A 20555-nucleotide genomic window follows, 5' to 3' on the forward strand; every position below is an offset into this window, starting at 1 on the left:
AGCCAGAAAAAAATGAGATTAACCATTACATGACAGAATGTGACCATCTGCCCAATAAACTAATTATATTCATCTGTGTATTCCTCACTTCTTTCCTTTTTTTACTCTCTCAGCACAAGGCTCTCAGTTCTGGCCTTTGAACTCTTTTTGCTTTCTAGACCCCTAAGCTTCCAGCACCCCCAAACTGTCACCACCATCTCAATCCCACCCAGTTATATTCCATTCTACATCTGCCACAGACCCAGCTCCTCCGGACTTCCCTGGGCACTTCCCTTGGTGGGGCGAGCAGCTTGTCCCTGTCTTTGGAGCCGCACAAGCACCGGTCTGTGCTGCTGCCTGGAGTTGTGCTGAGCACATGGTAGGACAGCTGCTGCCCAGAGAGGGGAAGCACCAGGCAGGCATGCTACCGTGAGTCAGCTGCTTTGGGCAGGGCTATTTTGGAAGTATGAGTACTACATCTGCTATCATTGGGGGTGTTCGTAATGTGTTGCCTCAACCGCATTTCGTCCATGAACCGATTATGCTTCCAAGGCCGTAAAATACATACTTTTATCAGTTAAAGGTAAAATATTGGCAGAAGGGGAAGCTTTTAGAATATATTTGCTCTTATTTCTAAGTAAGTACAGTAAGGGTGAATAGAACTATTTGCTCATTTAAGATGCTATTTTGTGTTACTGGCTTGAAAAATGGGTCAAATAATTCCTCCTTTGTGTAACAATTTAGCAAATGAGTTTGCAGTGGTGGAGTCCGACAACCAGGTAGCCTAGTGACGTATCAATTCTTTTTTTTAATTTCTAGCATGTATAGTAGAGGTTGTAAGCACCAACTTTTTTTTAATATACATATTTATATATAAAAATAAAAACCCTAGTAAGTACAAAAGGTTTAAGTATCCTTTTGTTTAAAGAAAAAAATCTGAATTCTAGTTTGTATACTTTTTTGATGGAAACCATTCAAGCAGCATCTAGCAAATATGTATATGTACCTACAAGTATGCTTCTCTTCACTGGCAAGTTAGCCATCTCGTGCATTTAGCATGTGTGCATTTGGCTTTGTAATTTTGTCTTCTGAAACTGTGCCACAGCATTACAATTTTTACAGCATTGACACTGCATAAATGATTACTCAAGATAGTCACATTTTGTAGAGGGTCTTTAGAAGGTGGGTAGGAATTATGGATGCTGTAGGTCTGTAGCTTTTCTGTCTACTTTTAAAATCAATGTATGCCCAAAATTCCACCCTTGACTTCCCAGATCACTTCATTCTTCTGGAATTCAGATCAGTGTTTTAACTTAAAATGTCTTTGTAGCACTGTTAGAGTCACTTACCATTCTGCACTGTGAGAGAGGCTTGAGCCCTGTAGGTGTGTAAGGAAGAGAGAGAACTGTGAGTAAATAAGAAAGTGTAAAAGGAGATGCAAGTATCTACTAAAGGGCAGGGAGAAGAGGTCATAGCTGGTCTGGATATTTGGCGGCTGGGTGGGGGTGGTGATCAAAAGCTTAATAAGCTGTACAATTTATTTTTGCCTGGAGTATGTGGGGCAGGACATGATGGAAGTTTCCTGTTCCTTTAGAATTTAATTTTAGAAAATAAACAACACTATGTGAAATGGGTTTTTCTGAGGCCATGAAGTATATTTGTGACATTTGCTTTTTAATCTTAAAATCCTGTAAACCTCCAAAAGTCTGGCACTGTACATCATCAAGTTACTGTGGATTGATTTCTGTCCATGTACAAATCTCTTAGTTTTTATAATGAGGAAAATTTATTTTTAAATGGACATAGAGGTAAGAACAAGATCAAAACTGGGAGAGGAAATCATAAGGAACTACCCATGATCTTTTCAAATAAATATTTTTGTTGTGTTGTATAGTATATTTTTTCAGTTGAAATTTATCTTGAATCTGGAGCAATAAGTATTTGTTGATTTGTAGTCTGTTTCTGCCATGTTGAAGCTATTTGCCAGATGTCTGCAGTATTATACTAATTAAAATGGCATTGCCTGGTAGAGCTTGCTCTTCCCTCATGCTACTAACTTGAAGATATTTCATTTAAAGGTGTTCATTTTTTACAACAGTAGTTTTGGCCCCTCTTTCCCCCCCACCCCTTCACTTCCCGCAAGGCATTTTCTTTTCTTTCTTGCACCCCACCCTGATTATTTTAACATTTTGGCAGCCATGTTCTAATATTTCAGCAACACATGTGCTGGGTTCTTTAAATTCACAAATGTTGCTAATCTGAAATGAGAATTTCAGATATTTTTGCAAGCCTATTTCAGCTGAGCTAATTTTATAACAATGTTGTTGAATGAAATGTGCACATAATTTTGTATCAGTTGTGGGTGGATTGCACATATGTTGAATATTGAGATGAGCTGTGGCAGCCAGATGAAGTATCCCCAGCACAGAATTCTATTAAATGTCTAATCTTGTTTGTTAAATAATTACATAGTGAAAAAGTTCACTGCAAATGAACAAGTTCAAACATTTTGACATAGATTTGTCATTCACAAGATCCCTAGTATCAAAGTATTAAACAAAGTTAGCTGTTCTTGCTTAGGTAAGTATGTACTTTCCCTGAATTTCAGAAGCAAAATATCACGACCACAGAACAGTTGCAATTCAAATCGATTTTTAGTCAGAGCAAAAAGTATATTCCTATTTTAGAATCCTGCTTTATTTTCTTACATGCTCGTTTCTTACAGTACCTTCTATAAATTTTAAAACATGACAAATGGATAACATGATACTAAACATTTTGTATTTTTTTTTTTGTGGTAATGTGTTCCTACATATAATGGTACATATATTTAAAAACTTAAAGGCTTATTAAATAATCAATATGAAGTAGTCTTACATTTTTGTAGTAACTTGCAATTCAAAACACGTGTCAGGATAGGCTTGGAGTCGTGGGAATGATGCTGAATGAGAAGTATCTAAAAGGTCAGCAATGTGATGCCTTCTGCAGGGCTTTGTGTGAGCTGTGTTGGTGGCTGAGTGCGGGGCCGCTGGGCGAGGGGCTGCCACGGCTGCAGTACATGTTTCAGATGCTCCCCTCCAGTAGCAGAGTTACGTAATGCAGAGCTAAGAGCAAGAATTTTGAGCATTGTCAGCTGTTACTCAGGACATTTTGGTGTTTCCTTTTGGACAGCTGACCTGCTCTCAAGAGATAATATAAACAATCACTGTAATAAAAATCAAAGTAGCCAGGGAGATTCTGTTGCATAATCTCCTTTTATTTTTAAGGAGATTTTGTTTCCTGAAAATGCCTTTGATTGCTTGTCAGTGCTAAAATTTAAACTGTTTTATATAGCTGTCACTGGTGGATAATTGCAAACAGGTGGAAGGAGAAGAGGAAAAGATTACAGCATTGTGCTTTGTAGGTTGATGGTGAGATGTGATTTAGCTGAATGGTCCCCTTTTCACACTTCGAAGAGCATGAGAACAGGACATAGTTTTGTTCCTCTGAAGGAGACAGGAGACCAGAAGGAAGCGCTTTCGCTTCTTAGTTTTCTTGAGGGGAGTGGCATGCAAGCAGAAGTCCTTGCTGTGTTCCTTCAGCAAGCCAAAGAGCAACAGGTTAAAGCTGGCAGCCTGTTATCTTCGCGGTTTAGCTTTTAGAAATCCCCATAACGTAACGCACTTGAAATAGATGTCGTCATCAGCTCCTGCCCCGAGTACTAAGCCTGACCAAATACATGTGACAGAAGATGGTGGAGTAGAGTGCAGCAGCTATTCATGTGGTAGGAGTGGTTATTGTATTAGGATATACTTTTTGTGGACAGGCCAGCATGTTTTGAGTTAAAATTCTGCAGCTGTCTCTCTCTCCCCCTCTCTCACTTTGTCTCTGTGGATTTGTACAAATTCCAAGCTCCTCTGCAATAGTCGCACCCTTCTTATTTTGTTCTGAATATATTTCACTGGTTTGTTTTTGTTTTGTTTTTTTCCCAGCAGGAAACGGACAGCAGAGGCGCAGATCCATTCAAGATCTTAGTGTTGCTGGAACAGAGTCCAGTCAGGTAATGTCCTTCTCATCTCTTCTTTGCCTTTCACTAAAGTCAGCACCAAATCTGTACCGGGGAGCTGATCTGGAAACCTTCACCTTTGATGCATTCATAGAAATGATGTGGAAGCTTGACAGACTATAGTGTTGTTTGTATTGCATTGAAATGAGATTCCGTGAGTGTAGCTATGAATGAGCTCTAGATGAGAAGCATTTTCTGTATAGCTTATGCAATATTTGTCACTTTCATGTACACTTTTTTTGTGTACCACTTAATTTGGCTGAGGGCACATGTTACACAGGAAAATCTTTTCATCTCTCTGTATGTAGAAAACGTTTGGAATTACTACTTATTGTGTAAGAGTTGTATATAGACTCACTTTGTGCATGAAAATAAAAAGCATGTGCATCAATATAATAAATGGTATAATAATGATTATTATCAGTCTCTGAATCCTGAATAGTAAATTACAGGGATATCTCTGTTTCTTGTGAAAGGTTTACAGCAGGGTGTTGCAACAAAGTTTTGTTTAAAAAATAATATCTCAAAAAGATATTTTATAATAACATAGGTATTTGTCTGGTACTGTAAATGCCATGGTAACAGTAACAGTGGTATGTTACTTAACATGCTCCTAGTTTGAGTTCAGTTTTAAATGAGAAAAGTACAGCTAATGTGTCATTCAGATGTGTTCATTTTGTGGTTTTAATTGCTTCCATAGTTCACAGAGGCTAATAGTGTGAATTGGCAATTTTGAGATCCCTGCTATTACTTGAGTGTGGGGTAGTGGTGCTTAGCATATTCATCAGGTTAATCAGGTTTTCTTCTTGAACAACCTACTGCAATAACCTAAAGTAGTTGGTAATTCTTGGGGGTGTAATTATCAGAGACATAACCTTTGATTTTTGTTAATTCCATGGAGTGTGATAGGCACAGAAACCTCATCAATCCTGTAGGTAGGTATTAGTAAATTCACCCTGTACATCTATCAGAAAATAACAAGTCTACATAATACATTCTAATATCTTCAGAGAAGACAGGTTTGTTAGAAAGAAATTAATCTGCAAAATTTAAGAACTAATGTAGCCTATTCATTTAATTGTAGAATTAAAATTATGCAAGACTCAGGGGAAAAATTAAGTGACAATACATCAGTTATACAAAATTGTGCTGATTGATGTATGAATATATTTAATTATAGCTTTTTTATTTAAAAGTTTTCATTCTGTTCATTTTAATGAATGGTTGATATTTCAGATTTTCATCATTTGCTTCATATCTTAATAACTATTGTAATCTTTTTTTGAAAGCTGTTCTACTGCTTGTATGGGCATTTTAGCTAAATTGTCCTTGTGAGCAGAAGGATACAGAAATTTTGTTTTATGTCAATTTCTCCTGTGGGTCCGTAGAGGTACCAGAGTCACATTTTACTTTCTTGTTTCTGATAAATTGGAAATGTAAGTGGAAGAATTACAATTATTTGTTGCTATCCTGCAGTTTCTTTGGAAATATTATAGTAAAATCTGGAAAACATAATATTTTAACATGCATGAAAAAATGCAGTTTCAAAGACATTTTTGCACTGTCCATATAAACAAATAATGAATTTTTATCCCCTTTTTGATGTGAGGAGAGAGAGAAAAGTCTGCTGAAACTAATGCTAACTTTTGATGTACTCATGCTTGTATATTAAAAAAATTGGAATACAAGAAACAGAGCACAATGTAATTACAGGTAAATACTTCAGATTAATCTTTATTGGTTTCTATAGGTCTGGACCTCAGTGCCTTGATGTTTTATTAAAAATTTTGAACTGCTATCTATATAAGCGATCTACAAGCCAAAGCAGAAAAAACATCTGAGTGGCATAGCTCTGGTCAGTTTATCCAATCTCCCCATATGCACCATACCATATATAGGGTATCCTTTCTAATGTGAAAATCCCTTTCCCCCTCCCTCCCTTCATTGCAAACATCCTTCTTCCCTGCATTCCATTCTCCCTTACACCCACTCTGCAGCACAGCCTTCTTCACCAAGCAGCCATGGCCCCGTGTGCCTCTGCTCCCTCACCCAGGCCGTGAAAGGCCCTATCCCACTCCAAACTGAAGGATTGCCATGGTGCCTCTTTTCTGACTTTTAACTATTTGATGGAGTAAAGCTGATCAGAAATATTTTTATTGAACATATTTTTCCTTAAAATTGCTGCTGTGTCAATAGAAAATGGTTCTAGTACAATTACTGATTTTAATTAGAAAGGTTTTTCCAATTCAGAATGGAATTTTTCTTAAGGTGAAGGAAAACACCAGTCTTGTATATAAATACTCAAATACATGTATATATAATAATAACATACAATCTAAAAAATACATACGCATTAAATACTTAATAATACATATACCAAAGTTTGGGTGCTCACCTGAAAGGGGTGTACCAAGACTCTTGGTCCTGTGTACCTGTTTGTCTGTTTTCATTTGTATGTTTTATGATTGTATGTCCATCTTATGTCTGTGTGCTCTTAGAAGAATTTTTTGTATGGCTGACAATTACTATGTTTTTGTTGTTGAGACACACTTAGGGCGCTTTCAGGTATTGCTCTTAACTGGTGTTCTCAACAGCAAACAGCAATAGTGCTTTGCAGAGGGTTTAACTACTCAGCATCAACAGTTTAGACAGGAAAATTTGCTAGGTCAAAGGTTTTCCATCTTTGGATCAGCTGTTAGAATGATTTGGTGTTGAGCACACATGTTTAGGTCTGAATTTTCACAGATCTTAGCACTTGGTGACCTTAGACTGGTCCTTACTCCAAGTGACATGAGCAGCACTGATGCAACTGTCCCTTCTAAAGTCAAATGCTACATTTTCAGTAGTTCCTGTCCATATATTGTGATGCTCTGTTAATTTTTTTTTTTTAACTGAATTGTTTCTTCTGCCTATTTCCCTGTACATGCACTTTAAAATATTTTAATGTGTCATCTGTCTAGTGCTATTGCTCTTGCCTAAACACCTTTGTAACATAGAAACAGATGTGCGGTCTCTTAACTGCAACTGCTAATGCTTTCGGAGATTGAAGGAACACAGAAAATTGCTATTTATGCTGCATGCAGTCTTTACAAAATTTAATGTTTTATATGGATGCTGAGAAATATATCTAGCATAGTGACCCAAGATCTGTGATCACAACCTGGGTTGTGATCTGATGCCCAGTGTGGTATCCATTTCCTTGCCTGTGTATCTTTTATTGGTTTGGTTGTTTTGTGCCCATCTTTCACAGTACTATAATAAATACCAAAACTACCTACTTCCTCTTTTAAACATTTTTTTGTTTTGATTTGGATTGTTGGTTTTTGGGGGGGGGACGTGTCATAACTTGCTGGGCCTTCATAACTCTTACAGTTTACTTTGAAGTGAAAAAAAAATACTATATTAAAGAAAACCATGTACTGACATGAACAGTTGAGAAGCAAGGTCAGAATGTATGTACCCACATGCATGCAACCTAAGTGAGATAATTTTGGGATCTGATATTACACAGCTGAATCATTCTGTCCGTGAGATTGTGAAATTTGTCACAGATGCGCATTCGGGTTTTTTCCTCCCCTTTCACAGCAAGATAAAATTTACAGATGAGATAAGGAAACAGAACTAGTAATGATGATTTCTTTAAATTGTGTTGCCTGTTTAATTTAAACTTCAGGGAGGATTATTCCTCCGAGCATGCCAGCTTTTCAAGACTACTGTAAGTCTTTGAGAAATGGAAGCTAAGAATGCCATGTGGGTTTCACCACCTGGCAAAGATGATTTGAGAGAAACCTGCTAAGCAGGTCTGGAGGAAGCAAGGGTGAAGGGGTAGCGGAAACTGATTGCTAAAGTCCAGACACTGGTTTACCTGTCAGAGGGGCTGCCGTCTAGGTGGCCTAAAGCATCTCACTCAACACACACTCAAACTCTGTATTCTAACCAGCGTTCAGTTTGGGAAACTTCTCTTCAGCTTCGTAGTGCTTTTCAGATATGCTTCAGATGTAATACCTTCATTTCTATATCTACTGAATTTCATGTAAATAATGATATCAAGGAAATGTTTTTTTTGGTTGGTGAACCAAAACAATCTGGTAAAGCACTGAGAAGTTACTGTAACTAGAGTATTTCTCAGGTGCCCTTCACTATCCACTATAGATACTCAACAAATCTCTTTTTGCTTAAAGGGCTTTTATACTGTTGCAAGTGCTTTCTCTGTCTTCTGATCTTTTACATCAGCAGAGTGTGTTTATCATTCATATCTGAGGACACTAACTGTAAGCTCAGCAACTTAAACCTTACTTAATGTCAACAAAGACTCCAACACAAAAGATTTTTCAAAATATCTGATGCCATCATCTTGAACATACCCAACAGTTTATTTCTACAGTTTTATTGCCTTGTTTCTAGACATTAACATAAAACACAAAATGCTTAATAAACATCACAGAAGAAAGACTTTGCATTTGAAATTATGGATGTTCAGTGTGTAGGCTGGAATCCTGAATTTTAAAACTTGAAGTAGGATATTTGGACATAGTCATAAAGAAATACAGTTTCTAGTTAATGTGTATTTGCTTGCTTCTTTTGGAAAATTGGAGTCATTTAATGAATCATTTTATGATAAATACACCATCTTGAAAATAGTTGTATTTTAATAGCATCTTTTCTTTTTACTTCATTTTTTTCTGAGAAACTTGCTGGGTCTTACAGTCTTAAATCCTTTACTGTATTAATTCAATGTCATTGAGGGGGTATGTGAAATAAAAACATACATTGTAAATAACATTTCTGAAAAAGCAGCTTAGTAGATTAATGAAGTCTGTATTATGTTTTTGTGCTTTGGTATACAAAAGGATCTGAGGAGTCAAGGAGTCAGAGAGATGAAAAAGCATCCTTCAGAATTTTGGTTTAGTTTTTAGATTGCTTCACAAGGGAGAATGTACTCATTTTCTGATTGATATGCTTCAAGTGACTGATCCTTTTTTATTAAGCTCTTTTTTCGTGTTTTCTGAAGATTAATCACATAACCTCTTGAGTTAACAAAAGAACCAGAAGAAAACTGTAGATTAATACATGGTAGTCTAGTGCAGTTACTAAGCTGTATTCCTTTAATTGAACATAGTTGCATTCATTGATTCAATGTTGGAAACAAACTTTATTTCCTCTTTATGTTACCAAGCTTCTAGATTTCACTGAATGGTGATGTGAAAATCACTAGACATATTGTTATGATTTTTTATAAAGATCTTGAACACGTTGTTCAGCATTGCTTTTTGTTATGCTGAATAGCAAAATTGTATTAATTTCTTTTACACAATAAAAAGGAACTGGGGATGAAATTATCCCTGTAAAGCATGTAAAGTTGACCAAACCATCAGGAGAGCATTAAGGGTAAAAGCTTGTGGAGGGAGAGTATTTTGGAGGATTATAGATTCTGATTTCTTCAATTTTTTTTTTTTTTTTCTTTTTAATGAACTTCTCAAAAAATCATCTGTTAACTTGCTGTTTTATTTTGTCTTTCAGGAGAGTAGAAACAGCAGTAGATCATCTAGTCCTAGTGTGAGAATGATCACTACCTCGGGACCAACCTCTGAAAAACCATCACGTAATCCATGGACACCAGATGATGCAGGTAAACCTTTGTTTATTATGTAAACTTTTTGCCTCTAAAAAAATTTAAATATTTATTTGATTGTGGTATGGGGTGTGTGCTCAGACATTAATAAAAGTAAGAAATTAAGATCATGATTCTTTTAAGTTCTGCTTAAATCCAGTCATTACATTACTGCCTTGTTTTTCACATATGCTTTTAGAATACTTTTTTATAGATTGTTAAATTATGTGAACTTGTAAGCATTTTGCTTGTAAGAAAGTACTGTAAATTGCAGTGATAGTAATATCTAATGAGGATCTTGTTAGCAGTGGTTTTTTACTATAGTGTGGTGTTGAGGAGTTAGGGGAATAGACATCTTGGAACGTTTTAGTCTTGTCCCTTTGTATTTTGAATACACTTTTTAAGACTTCATTGCCTTGACATCTGGAATTAAATGTTAAGTAGGTGAGTATCAGGTGGAGTAGGTTACTTCTGTTTACCATCTCTGTTGGAATTTCGCTTATGCAGAGTGTAAATATGCCCACAAAATCACTGGTTTTAAATGCATTAACACATGTCTGTAGAAACATTGTAAATACTTCTACTGTAGCATCACTGTTCTTTTGTTATGAAACAGGATTAAGAATGAAGATAATTGAATAGTTCAGTTTAATTTTAAAAGTCATAATGCAGTCTGTTATGAAAAGAACCAGTACTGAACTGCAGGAAAAAAATGGATCCCCACAAATTCCATTTTAGAATATAAATAAAAATTACATTTTTGTTACCAAAGTGTACATGTTCAGACTTAAACTTAGTCTCAAGATGGTACTTCACAGTGCCTCAAATTCTATAATCTTTTTCTTGTGATCTTTTCATCTGGATGATCAGACTCTTTTCCTGTAACCAACTGCAAAATGGAAACTCGTGATGACTGACTCTTGCACAAGCATATGTACATATACATAAGTATGTATGTATATTTGCACACTTGCATTTTACCTAATAAAAGGTGATTATGTAAGATGTGCCTTTTTTCCCCCCTTGTTAGTGGGAGGACAACACACTCTTGTGTTTTGCTTCTCTGTTTTCTTCTTTCTGTTCTTTGTTGCTTTGCCTGACCACAACCTTGTCACTCATAACTTCCCCAAGCCCATGCCCACTGCTGCAGCCCACCCTGGGCCCATTTGTGCAGTATGGACCCGAGTTGTTTTAGGCAGTGGGATCACTAACAGGAATTGCTGCCTCATACTGGAAGCAAGTTCTTACCCAGTCAAGAGTTCATTGGGAACTAAAAGCTGCAAATTGTAAGCCAGTGCACCAAAAGTTTGTGCTAAGTTTTTGGTCTTAAACGCAGCACAGCACTGGAGCTAAAAGTCAAGTATATCTTCTGGCCCACAGAAATTGCTCACCTTATACTCTGGTAAATACAGAATGTGCCATAATGTGTATTTTTTCTTGCTAGGTTTATGTAGGCCATGCACAAAGAATTGTTCAAATTTCTGAAGAGAAATAATTTTGGTTTTCAGTAAAAGATGCTACATTTTTAATTTAATGAAGAAAAGTGATTAAAAATCAAGGATGCAGCTGAATCTGGTCAATCAAGGAAAATTTGCAGTTCTGTGAGGCAGTGCTGAAACTCTCAGGAGTGTCACCTGAAACATTTACGTGTATTGATGTATTTTTGAAGCATTGCAATGATTCCTTCATTGTCTCAGTGTCCATATATGACAACAGTCTAATGTGGGGAAGGACTTCTCATATTGATTGCATTTAAGATACCGTGGTGATTAAGTCTCTGGTTTTAGGGTTGTTTTCTTTTTCTTTTTCCTTTTTGTTTTTACCACCTTCCAGTTTCCTTACAAGCATACACTTAACCACTTTTTCTCCATTCCCACCCTCTTATTTCTGTTTCCTTTTGAAGCTGCTCTTGGAAATAGCATAGTCTTTGAGGGCAACACCTTAGTTTCTCTACCACGACTACTCTGTGGCAGGTGCTTTTGGGGTATGGGTAAGCAGCCCCTTTTTTTTCCCACCTACCCTCCTCCATATAATCCTCTAGTAGCAATTATGCGGCTGTAAAATCAGTAGTTTCTCCATGTGTCTTTACTCCTGTGTCTTAAAGCTTAACAGTAAACTTGTGATCCCCAGCTTGTGGGCTACTGAAAGATAAGAATGCAGAAACGTACTAAATCTGGAATGAAAGCTCCAGAGAAATCCAGAGTAACTGCAGTGTAAGAAGAGAGCAGCCATGCCCAGGAGACAGACTGGTTATTGGGTTCCTTGCTACCCACGAAGTATCGATACTGAGCAGAGAAGATGCCCTAGAGCATGTTGTGAGGAAGATACTTAGAGAGCTCACTAGGAGCAGGTTTCAATACTGAGCAGGAGGTTGTGCTTATTTTATTTTGGCAGAGCTGATTTGCACAGCTTCTAATTTTAAAGTCATTAGATGCATGGGCTGGCTGGCTGATCCTTCATAAACAAGAATGAAATGGCAAATTTTTTATAACAAATTACTGCAAACTGTACAAAAATAGTATTTCTAAAATCTGTGTGCTGTTACATGGCTTCTAGAAATGTAGGTTGATAACCTTTTTTTTTTTTTTTCTTGATGTAATAGACCATACCTTTGATGTTCTAAACTATCAGAAAAACAAAATGATTCATCTGCCTTGGGATTTGAACGCTGCTATTTCCATCTGCTTATCCACATTCAGATTGTGTATTGTGAAATTACTTAGACTTCTTGTTTTTGTCCTGTAAGAATAGAATTAACTCTATTTAAATACATTAAAGATTTCTTGGTATTGTTACAGAGACCAATGGGTCAGATAACTCCATCCCAATGGCATATCTCACATTAGATCATCAGTTACAGGTAATAAATATACAGTTTATTAGATTCTCAAGTTTTCATTTCATTCTAACATGTGACTTTGGGGCTGCAAAATATAGTACCATATATTTACCTGGGTTTATGTTCTGTCTAATTTTTGACCAAGGCTAAAAAAAATATATTATGTAATCTGAGATTGGTTGACTCAGGTTTGATCAAGCTATTAAAAACAAGCCCTGAGAAACATGATCCCTAAAACCAAATGTAAGCTGAGTTTGGCTGTCAAAATAAGACATTATTTGCTTGAGTGTTACTGAATCAAATTGTTGTATACTCTTTATTTTTTGTGTGTGGGATTAAACATTGCTTTGATTTTTGTGACAAGTGTCAGATTAAAAACTTCAGATTTCAGTAAACTTTGACATCACAGTAATACTTTCCAGGGCATGGTTTAACACTTATTTTTAAAGGCTTACAGGTTTTTAAAAGACTGTTATAAATACACTGCAGAGACATTCTAACACACTATTTACTAAGATATCAGTTCATTAGTCTTTAACATGTCTGATTTATTTTCAGCCTCTAGCACCGTGCCCAAACTCCAAAGAATCTATGGCTGTGTTTGAACAGCACTGCAAAATGGCACAAGAATATATGAAAGTTCAGACAGAAATCGCATTGCTGTTGCAGAGGAAGTAAGCTAAATGTGTTTTACCTTTTCTGTTCTTCTCTTTGTTTCCTATACACAACGTCCATGTATAATAATAAAAATACACAATAAAAAGTTAATGATAGTCACTGTGGCTATTATTTCTGGCTTTATGAAGTAACATTTTATAGGGGATAATTATTTTCCAGCCTTAAACTCAGAAATACTGAGCTGCTCAGTACAGATGAAATGTTTAGAGCAGGTAATTGGAAGTTCTAATCAATATCAAGACTGTTCTTCTGGGCAAGTCCTACATAAGGCCATTGCAAATCTCTGAATGTGACAAACTGGCAATGCTTGTTTGTGTCATCTCAAATGAAATGCCTGAACTGTTAAGGAATCTTGGAATTTTATTTGCTACACTGTCCATTAAAATATTTTCAGTTGTAATTTATAGATAATTGTTGAGTTAACAGATTCTAGAATTTTGGGTAATATCTCAATGTTACTTGTTTTGCAGTTAGTTTTAATCATATATCTGGCTTTTGTCAAGCACTGCATTTACAACAATATTATCAACATTCATCTAATATTTTTCTGCCATGGTTTAAGACCTGATGCTTAAAATCTGTTATGTACCTTCTCCTTGTGCACTGGGAATAAACTCTTTCCTCTTGCATTGTTTACACGTATAAGTAAAGCAGCTGCACGTATTGTTGTATTAGGTCAAAAATTATTGCTGATTCAGAATTTGAGTTCATAACAAGTTCTGTTGTGTTCTGTTTCCTGATGCTGGGGACCAGTTCAGAGAGGTCTTAGTCACACACTAGACCAAATAATCAGCTGGTGACCCACCAGTGTCTGAGCCACTGCCGGCAAGCAGCTGTTAATAGGGAGCTTGCGTTGGTGTTTGTGGATTAGCTAATGAGCAAAGTGTGCGTGTAAGGCTTTTGTACAGTAGAAATAGCATACAAGAATGAGGGGAAAACGTTACTGTAAGGTTGAACTCCTATCACTTTGGCCTTATTCTGTGAACAAATTGGTTTTTTCCCATGTGACTAGAATTTTTAGATTTGATGAGGATAAAATTATGCTGGAGTTAAAATCTTAATTTTGATTCTATTTTTGTTGTCACTAATGGTCAAGAAATTATTTAAAATATATTTGCTTCAAAACTGTTAATTCTCTACTTTTAGATTCCTACTGTTTCGTTGTTTGTTATTTTCTAGGAAGTTTTTGTTCACATTTCTTCCAAACTTTTTTCTTAGTCAGAATGTCATTTTAAAACAAAAAAAAGATGTTGTTATAGATGAATTTAATGCTCGTTAAGGTAGTTATTAGTTCGATCCTCATACAATTACTACGTTTTCTTTAACTGTAATTAAAAACCATATGGCAACAATTAATTAACATGACCTTTCTCCTTTGCTATTCTGTTGCAAAAATATTGCTGTCAGCTTGTCTTCTTGTCACCTCATAACACAACAGTAAAACAAACTGCCACATCAGTTTTGCAGAATAAATTATAACAAGATTATTGTGTGTTTGGGCCTCTAAAATCTTTGCTAAAAAACATGCTGAACACTTACAGCATAAATAATGTGAAATACCAGTTACAGAAGTAATTTCCTTGATTCTGCTTTTCCACTGCTTTAATAAGTTCAAGTCCAGATAGAAAATAGCATTTCACTAAAAAGTTACAAAAATTACTGCAATTTTGTATTTTAAGTTGCCTTTTAGAAATGTAAAATGTACATGTAGATACCTAAAATTGGAGTTGAATATATTTATGAAATTTTATGTAGCTCCTTAGGTATTTTACTCTGACCTGTAAAACTACATCTGAAAGACATTATCTAAAGGACAGTTTTAGAGACTGAGGCTCAGTCTTTCAGCTATTTTAAAGTTTAAATGTAGATTTGATTTGGAAGGGAATTTTTCCCCAGACTACGTTAAAGAATAACATTCTTTTGTCAACTTCTTTTGCACAAAATATCACCAGCTGTGAGTTAAGATTGATAATCGAGTACTGATTTGAAACATATGGAGTCATCTACACAGAAATGAAAATAGAATATAAATGACAATGACTTTTTTTTTTTTTTATTTCAGACAAGAACTAATAGCAGAACTGGACCAGGATGAAAAAGACCAGCAAAACACATCCCGTCTAGTACAAGAACATAAAAAGCTGTTAGATGAAAATAAAAGTCTCTCAACATACTATCAGCAATGCAAAAAACAATTAGAGGTCATCAGAAATCAGCAACAGAAACGGCCAGGCACATCATGATTTCCTGGGACCTTTCAAATTAAAAACATGCACAGAAAAGGACTGATTTTTTTATTATTATTATCCCTTATTATGACAGCTCATGAGTGTTAGCTTCTTGGTGTGATCTGTACTTGTCTGCTACACTTAACATCATTTAATTTTCTTTTTCCTAGGTGAAATCCAGTTCAACGGGTTAATTGAATAGGGTGAAAAACTTGAATTAACCAATAGCCCTCAATTTAGAGCAAGAAGAGTGGCTGTTTGCATGCTCCTTGTGTGAAGACTAGCCTAACAAATGTTGAGGAGGCTGCCAAATTGTGAGAACTTTTCTTTAGTTTTTGGTGTTAACCTCAGTAAGAGCAAAAAAAAAAAAAACTTTCCTGTTTAAGAATGGTTTTGTTCCAGTGTCTCATCTCAAACTTTTATTATGATTATTATTTTCATAATAAACTGAAACATGCACCAAGCTGCAGAGGTGATGTTGGCTGATCAGAGTAATTCATGATGCATTAGTGATGCCTTTCACCTGTAGACATAGTATATTTTTTCAACATGCAAAATGGTAGGCAAACTGATGCCAACATTCTTGGTTCAGTGCTTGATGGCCCTGCGTTTTGACTAATATATTTCTTGTAATCTTGCGTTCATAAAATATTTGAAGTAAAAGGCTGTATTTTGTTTACTTTCTTGGGATGAATGACATGTAGTTTCATTTAAATGCTGGCCAAAAGTTAGGAAGGTGATCACTGGACAGAGTTGGTTCCTTGTATAAAAGAGATATAATCAAAAAGTATATAAAGGCGTGTTTTAAACCTTTAAAATTTTCGTCCCTGTAGAAACTTTGGAAGGAAATTCAGAGAGAAAATTAATACATACCTTGAAATACTTGCTTCCTTTATGGTTTTGCTCCCTTACTGATTATGTTTTAGGAATTTTTTCCTTAAAACTTATTTGATGAAAAGCATTTACTATAAATGTAAATAAATCTGTTTTAGATAGGGAGAGAAGAGTTTTGGGAAATGACTATTTTAAATAACAAATTATAAAATGGAGTTGAGTATGCAAATAGTGAAAATTATTAGGAAAATGAGGGAAATAGCTTAGATCTCTATCAAGAATCTCAGTTATTCTACTCATTTGAACATTGCTCAAAGGAAATTCATCACAGAATGCCTGCTCCCTTTGTGACTGGAGAATTGCATTTAATGAACTTGAGTGGAATATGTGATGCTCAGTGTTATTATTTACCATTATTACGTAGCAGAAAATAATTATTTGTTTACATTGCAGATTGATTATTTGGATTATGAATTAACTTTCAACTGGTACAAAAATGAGGCACTTCTATATAAAATGATAAATAACACTTTACATTAATACATAAGGTGTTGGTGTTCTCAGTTACAGGCAGGGTTTTAATAACACTTGTTTGCAAAATTGAAATAGGAAATTGAAGTTTAGCTGCTGAGCCCTATAAATAAAGAAGTAATCTAAAATTTGAATTACGCTTATTTCAAATGAATGGTTGCTAATACCCATGAGCGCAGAACTTGGAAAAACCATAAGGGTTTTCACACTATTTTCTCTTTCTCTTTCTGCCCTCTTGATAAAAACCATTAATACTGTTGTGCTTATCTGTGAACAGCAAAGGGGACGAACAACTTACTAAACATCTTGTCTTGAAAATAAATCTATTGCTGGCAAACCTTTGGGAGTTAGGAACCTATCCCTCATTTTATTTAAATAAAGCAAGGGTTCTCATTTCCCAAAACCTTAACAGATAATTTGATTAGTTAGCTGAAACTGATATTGGGATCAACCTAAGGGCACACATATTTATAGCAAAATGTAATTGGGGGAGAAAATAACTCTAGTATTAGGAATAGCACAAGTTATCCAAAGCATTGCTGTTCACATACATCTGTCTATCTACCAAAATGGAGACAATGATCAGCAGCTTACTTAACATATGCAGAAGCATTAAGTAGTAACAGCATAAATACTGATGCTCAGCTTGAGAGGCATTGATAGTTACATATACAAAATCATTCCCCAGGACAGTTTTTACATTTTGCTGTGTAGTAAAAGAGATATGCTTAAGATAAGTCAGTGTTGCATGTGAAAAGTCACTTTATGGCAAGGTTTGAATAATGAAAGTGAATGCAGTGATAAATTAATGGTACATAAGACAAAAGTAATTTCTAGCAGTTGCCTATGATTTTTCAGGGTTTACATTAAAAAGGGTCTCAGATTATAAAATAAGTGGTGTGCTACCATCCACTGTTGGCTTCAATCAATAGTTTGGTTTTATCACTCTTTTAATTTTCAGAGGGGATTTGGAGATTGACTTTTTGCCTTCAAATTGTCCTTTCCTGAATTTTATGAAAAATTTAAAAAATGCTCGCCCAGATTTCTCACTGAGGTTTTCCACATGAAAAAAAAAAAAACATACAAGGGTAAAACACAGCAGTTTGGGCTAAGAAGAGAGTTGAACAGCTTAACTTTCAGTGACCTTTATTGTTTTCATAAGGCTCTTGTTTTAAAGTTGTTTACAAATGTACTTTTATTTTCCTGTTAAACTATTTGGACTGTTCAGGAACTTTTTTCATGTACTCTTCTGTTCAGTTAAAGCTATTCCTCTAATAATGGAGATGAAACATCTAGTTTTGGCTGGGCACTGCCTTCTCAGAAAAGGTAACAAGCTCTGCTTTTTGTTAAACTCTGTGTTCTGTAAGATATTATGTAATTGAAGTATGCTTCTGTATACTGTGCAGTTCTTCCCAAAATGCTTTTTTAGGCTTTTTGGTTTGTTATTTTTTCTGATGAGGAGTTGAAGATTGTAATTCAAAACTTGTACATAAAATGGTGAATGATTTCATATGACTCAGGAATGAGCAGTGTGGCTTTCTGTTACAGGGTTTTACTGCTTTGTCAGGAGTCTAATTAATAAAAGCTGAGAGACTTCCGCAAACATGGCAGTAATGCCCCAGCACTTGCCAGAGCATCCGTGATCTCTCATGGAATCCCACACTGGGTGGAAGATAATCATCTTGCAGTTGTTCCCACTGCCGAAAAAAATTCTTCTGCTATGAGCTTGTCCCTTCCTGTATGCAGAACTAGTGTGTAGGATGAATAGTCTTACTCATAACTGAGTATAAAGATATTTTAAGAATGCCACATCTTCCTTGTGGATGTTCTGCAAACGTAAGTGCTTGTCTTCTGTTGTTGAGTTCAGAAAAATTCCATTCCCCAGAACTTGTCTCTTGTTCATACTGGATTTTATGGCTGGAGAGCTGTTGCCATACCAGAGAGAGAGACAACCCCCAGAAGTGTCTCATTGCTTGTGAAGAACACAAAATTGTGCTTCAGATCTGTTCTTAACTGTTCTGAACAACTTGACCCTTTCAGGTGCCCTGCTGTAAGTTGCCAGGAAAGTTTGAAAAAACAAGGGGAAAGAAAAAAGGTGTGGTACACCCAGCCTTCAGAATACAGATTTCCCTGGTGAGCTGGTTGACGAGGACAGTCTTAGGAAAGTAAACCCGCGTAGATGTATATGCAAATATAAACAGTGTTACATACCCACGTGTTCTTACCTACCTGAAAGGAGGGCGCAGCCAGGCAGGGATCGGCCTCTGCTCACAGGTGTCCAGCAACAGGCCAGGGGACACAGTCTTAAGATGTGCCAGCGGAGGTTTAGTTTGGACATTAGGAGGACTTTTTCACAGAAGGGTGATTAGACATTGGAATGGGCTGCCCAGGAAGTGATGGAATCACTGTCCCTGGCGATGCCTAAGGAAGGACTGAAAGTGGCACTTGGTGCCATGGTCTGCTTGACATGGTGGTGTTCAGTCACAGGTTGGACTTGATCTCAGAGGTCTTTTCCAGCCTCATTGATTCTGTGATTCTGTAGAGAGCTGCGTATCCAATCAGAATTGATAGATGTCTTTTTTTTTTTCCCCCCAAAATCAGAGCTTTCTTTAGTTTTTATTTACTTCAGTAGTGTCACTAGATTGGTGATATTCTATGCCTGTGACGGTCACGTTCTCTAGAGGCAGATAAATAGAGGTGTGAGAGTGGGTCAGTTATTTTCTGTGCCACTGTAGCAGTTTCCTGCTTCTCGCAGAAACAACTCATCTCCCACTGAACTTGGAGAGGTGTCGCAGTGTCCGGTAAGCGCTGACCAGCGCGGCCACAGGCTAGCTCAGTGTTTCTCACTGCGGCAGCGTGGTAAGGTCGGGGCGGCAGGCAGGGGAGCCACCTCCTCCCTGTGGGAACTTGGATCCCAACACCAGCAACGGGCACGTAGATGTAGCAAGCAACCGTGGCAGCTGAATGAAAGGCAGACTCCTCTGAGCAGGGTGTAACGTAGGTTTATTGAGACAGAGGGAGCGCGGGGCTCTGCACGCTGCAACCTGCTGCCCAGGAGACACCCCGAGAGCAGGCGTGCAAGAGCTTTTAAGGGGGGGTGGAAACAGGGGTGGCAACAACTGGTCAGCCAGTCAGAGAAACTGAGGGGGTAACCGGGGGTGTGAACCATAAAACCAGGAACCAACCACAAAATGATGGGAGGGGATTTCCAGGGCCCCAGCCTATCACTTGACGCCCTTCCTGGAGCTTTCTAGAAGCCAGGGAAGGGTCCTGGAGTGATAGACAGGGGCCCAAGGGGAGAGAGAGGGGATTGACAACTGGGATCAAGAGGGAAGGGGTGATTGACATATAACAAACAGGGGCCACTTAGCAGTAAACAAGTCAGAACCATTACAGAAACAGGGGGGTACATCGAACGAACCACTACATAAGATCTGTATAAATTTACATAAAACAAATAAAACAAATCACACACCACCACAGAGAGGTTTACTAAAAATGTTTTCACTTTGAACCTGTGTCTATCAGATCATGGAGCAGTATACTTAATGAAAGATCAAAACCAAATTTAGATCAAATAGTTTTTAATTTTTAATAAAATACTGTCTTAAAATACTTAAAATACTGCTATTCTTAGGGCTTTAGCATAGACAAGCATTAATGAAGAAAGGATTTTTGTTCATAGCTGTGTGCTTTACATTAAGTAGCTAAAAATTTGAGATACTCCAAAGGGTACAAGAGGCTTGTGTCTGCATAATTCCACAGTTTATCAGTACTCCCCTTCTAACTCGAATAAGGGCAGCCATGCAC

At 36.6% G+C, this 20555-nt stretch overlaps 1 protein-coding gene across 12 annotated transcripts in view; it reads left to right on the forward strand.

Annotated features, from left to right (window-relative positions):
* MAP3K7 (mitogen-activated protein kinase kinase kinase 7) overlaps nt 1–16873 on the forward strand; it is a 47845-nt gene extending 30972 nt beyond the window's left edge. For 4 of the 12 annotated variants that reach the window (XM_058419719.1, XM_040058290.2, XM_040058292.2 and 1 more), the window contains 6 exons: nt 3951–4018; nt 9545–9653; nt 11539–11625; nt 12434–12495; nt 13033–13148; nt 15215–16873. In XM_058419719.1, the coding sequence (XP_058275702.1) occupies nt 3951–4018; nt 9545–9653; nt 11539–11625; nt 12434–12495; nt 13033–13148; nt 15215–15395 (623 nt within the window). In that variant the 3' untranslated portion in view covers nt 15396–16873. The remainder of the gene's footprint in view (nt 1–3950; nt 4019–9544; nt 9654–11538; nt 11626–12433; nt 12496–13032; nt 13149–15214) is intronic. The other 8 variants (XM_058419720.1, XM_040058291.2, XM_040058294.2 and 5 more) reach the window with 3 other exon arrangements.
* Nucleotides 16874–20555: the final 3682 nt, after the last annotated feature.

This window comes from Hirundo rustica, chromosome 3, assembly GCF_015227805.2.
Source record: "Hirundo rustica isolate bHirRus1 chromosome 3, bHirRus1.pri.v3, whole genome shotgun sequence".
NCBI lineage: Eukaryota > Metazoa > Chordata > Aves > Passeriformes > Hirundinidae > Hirundo > Hirundo rustica.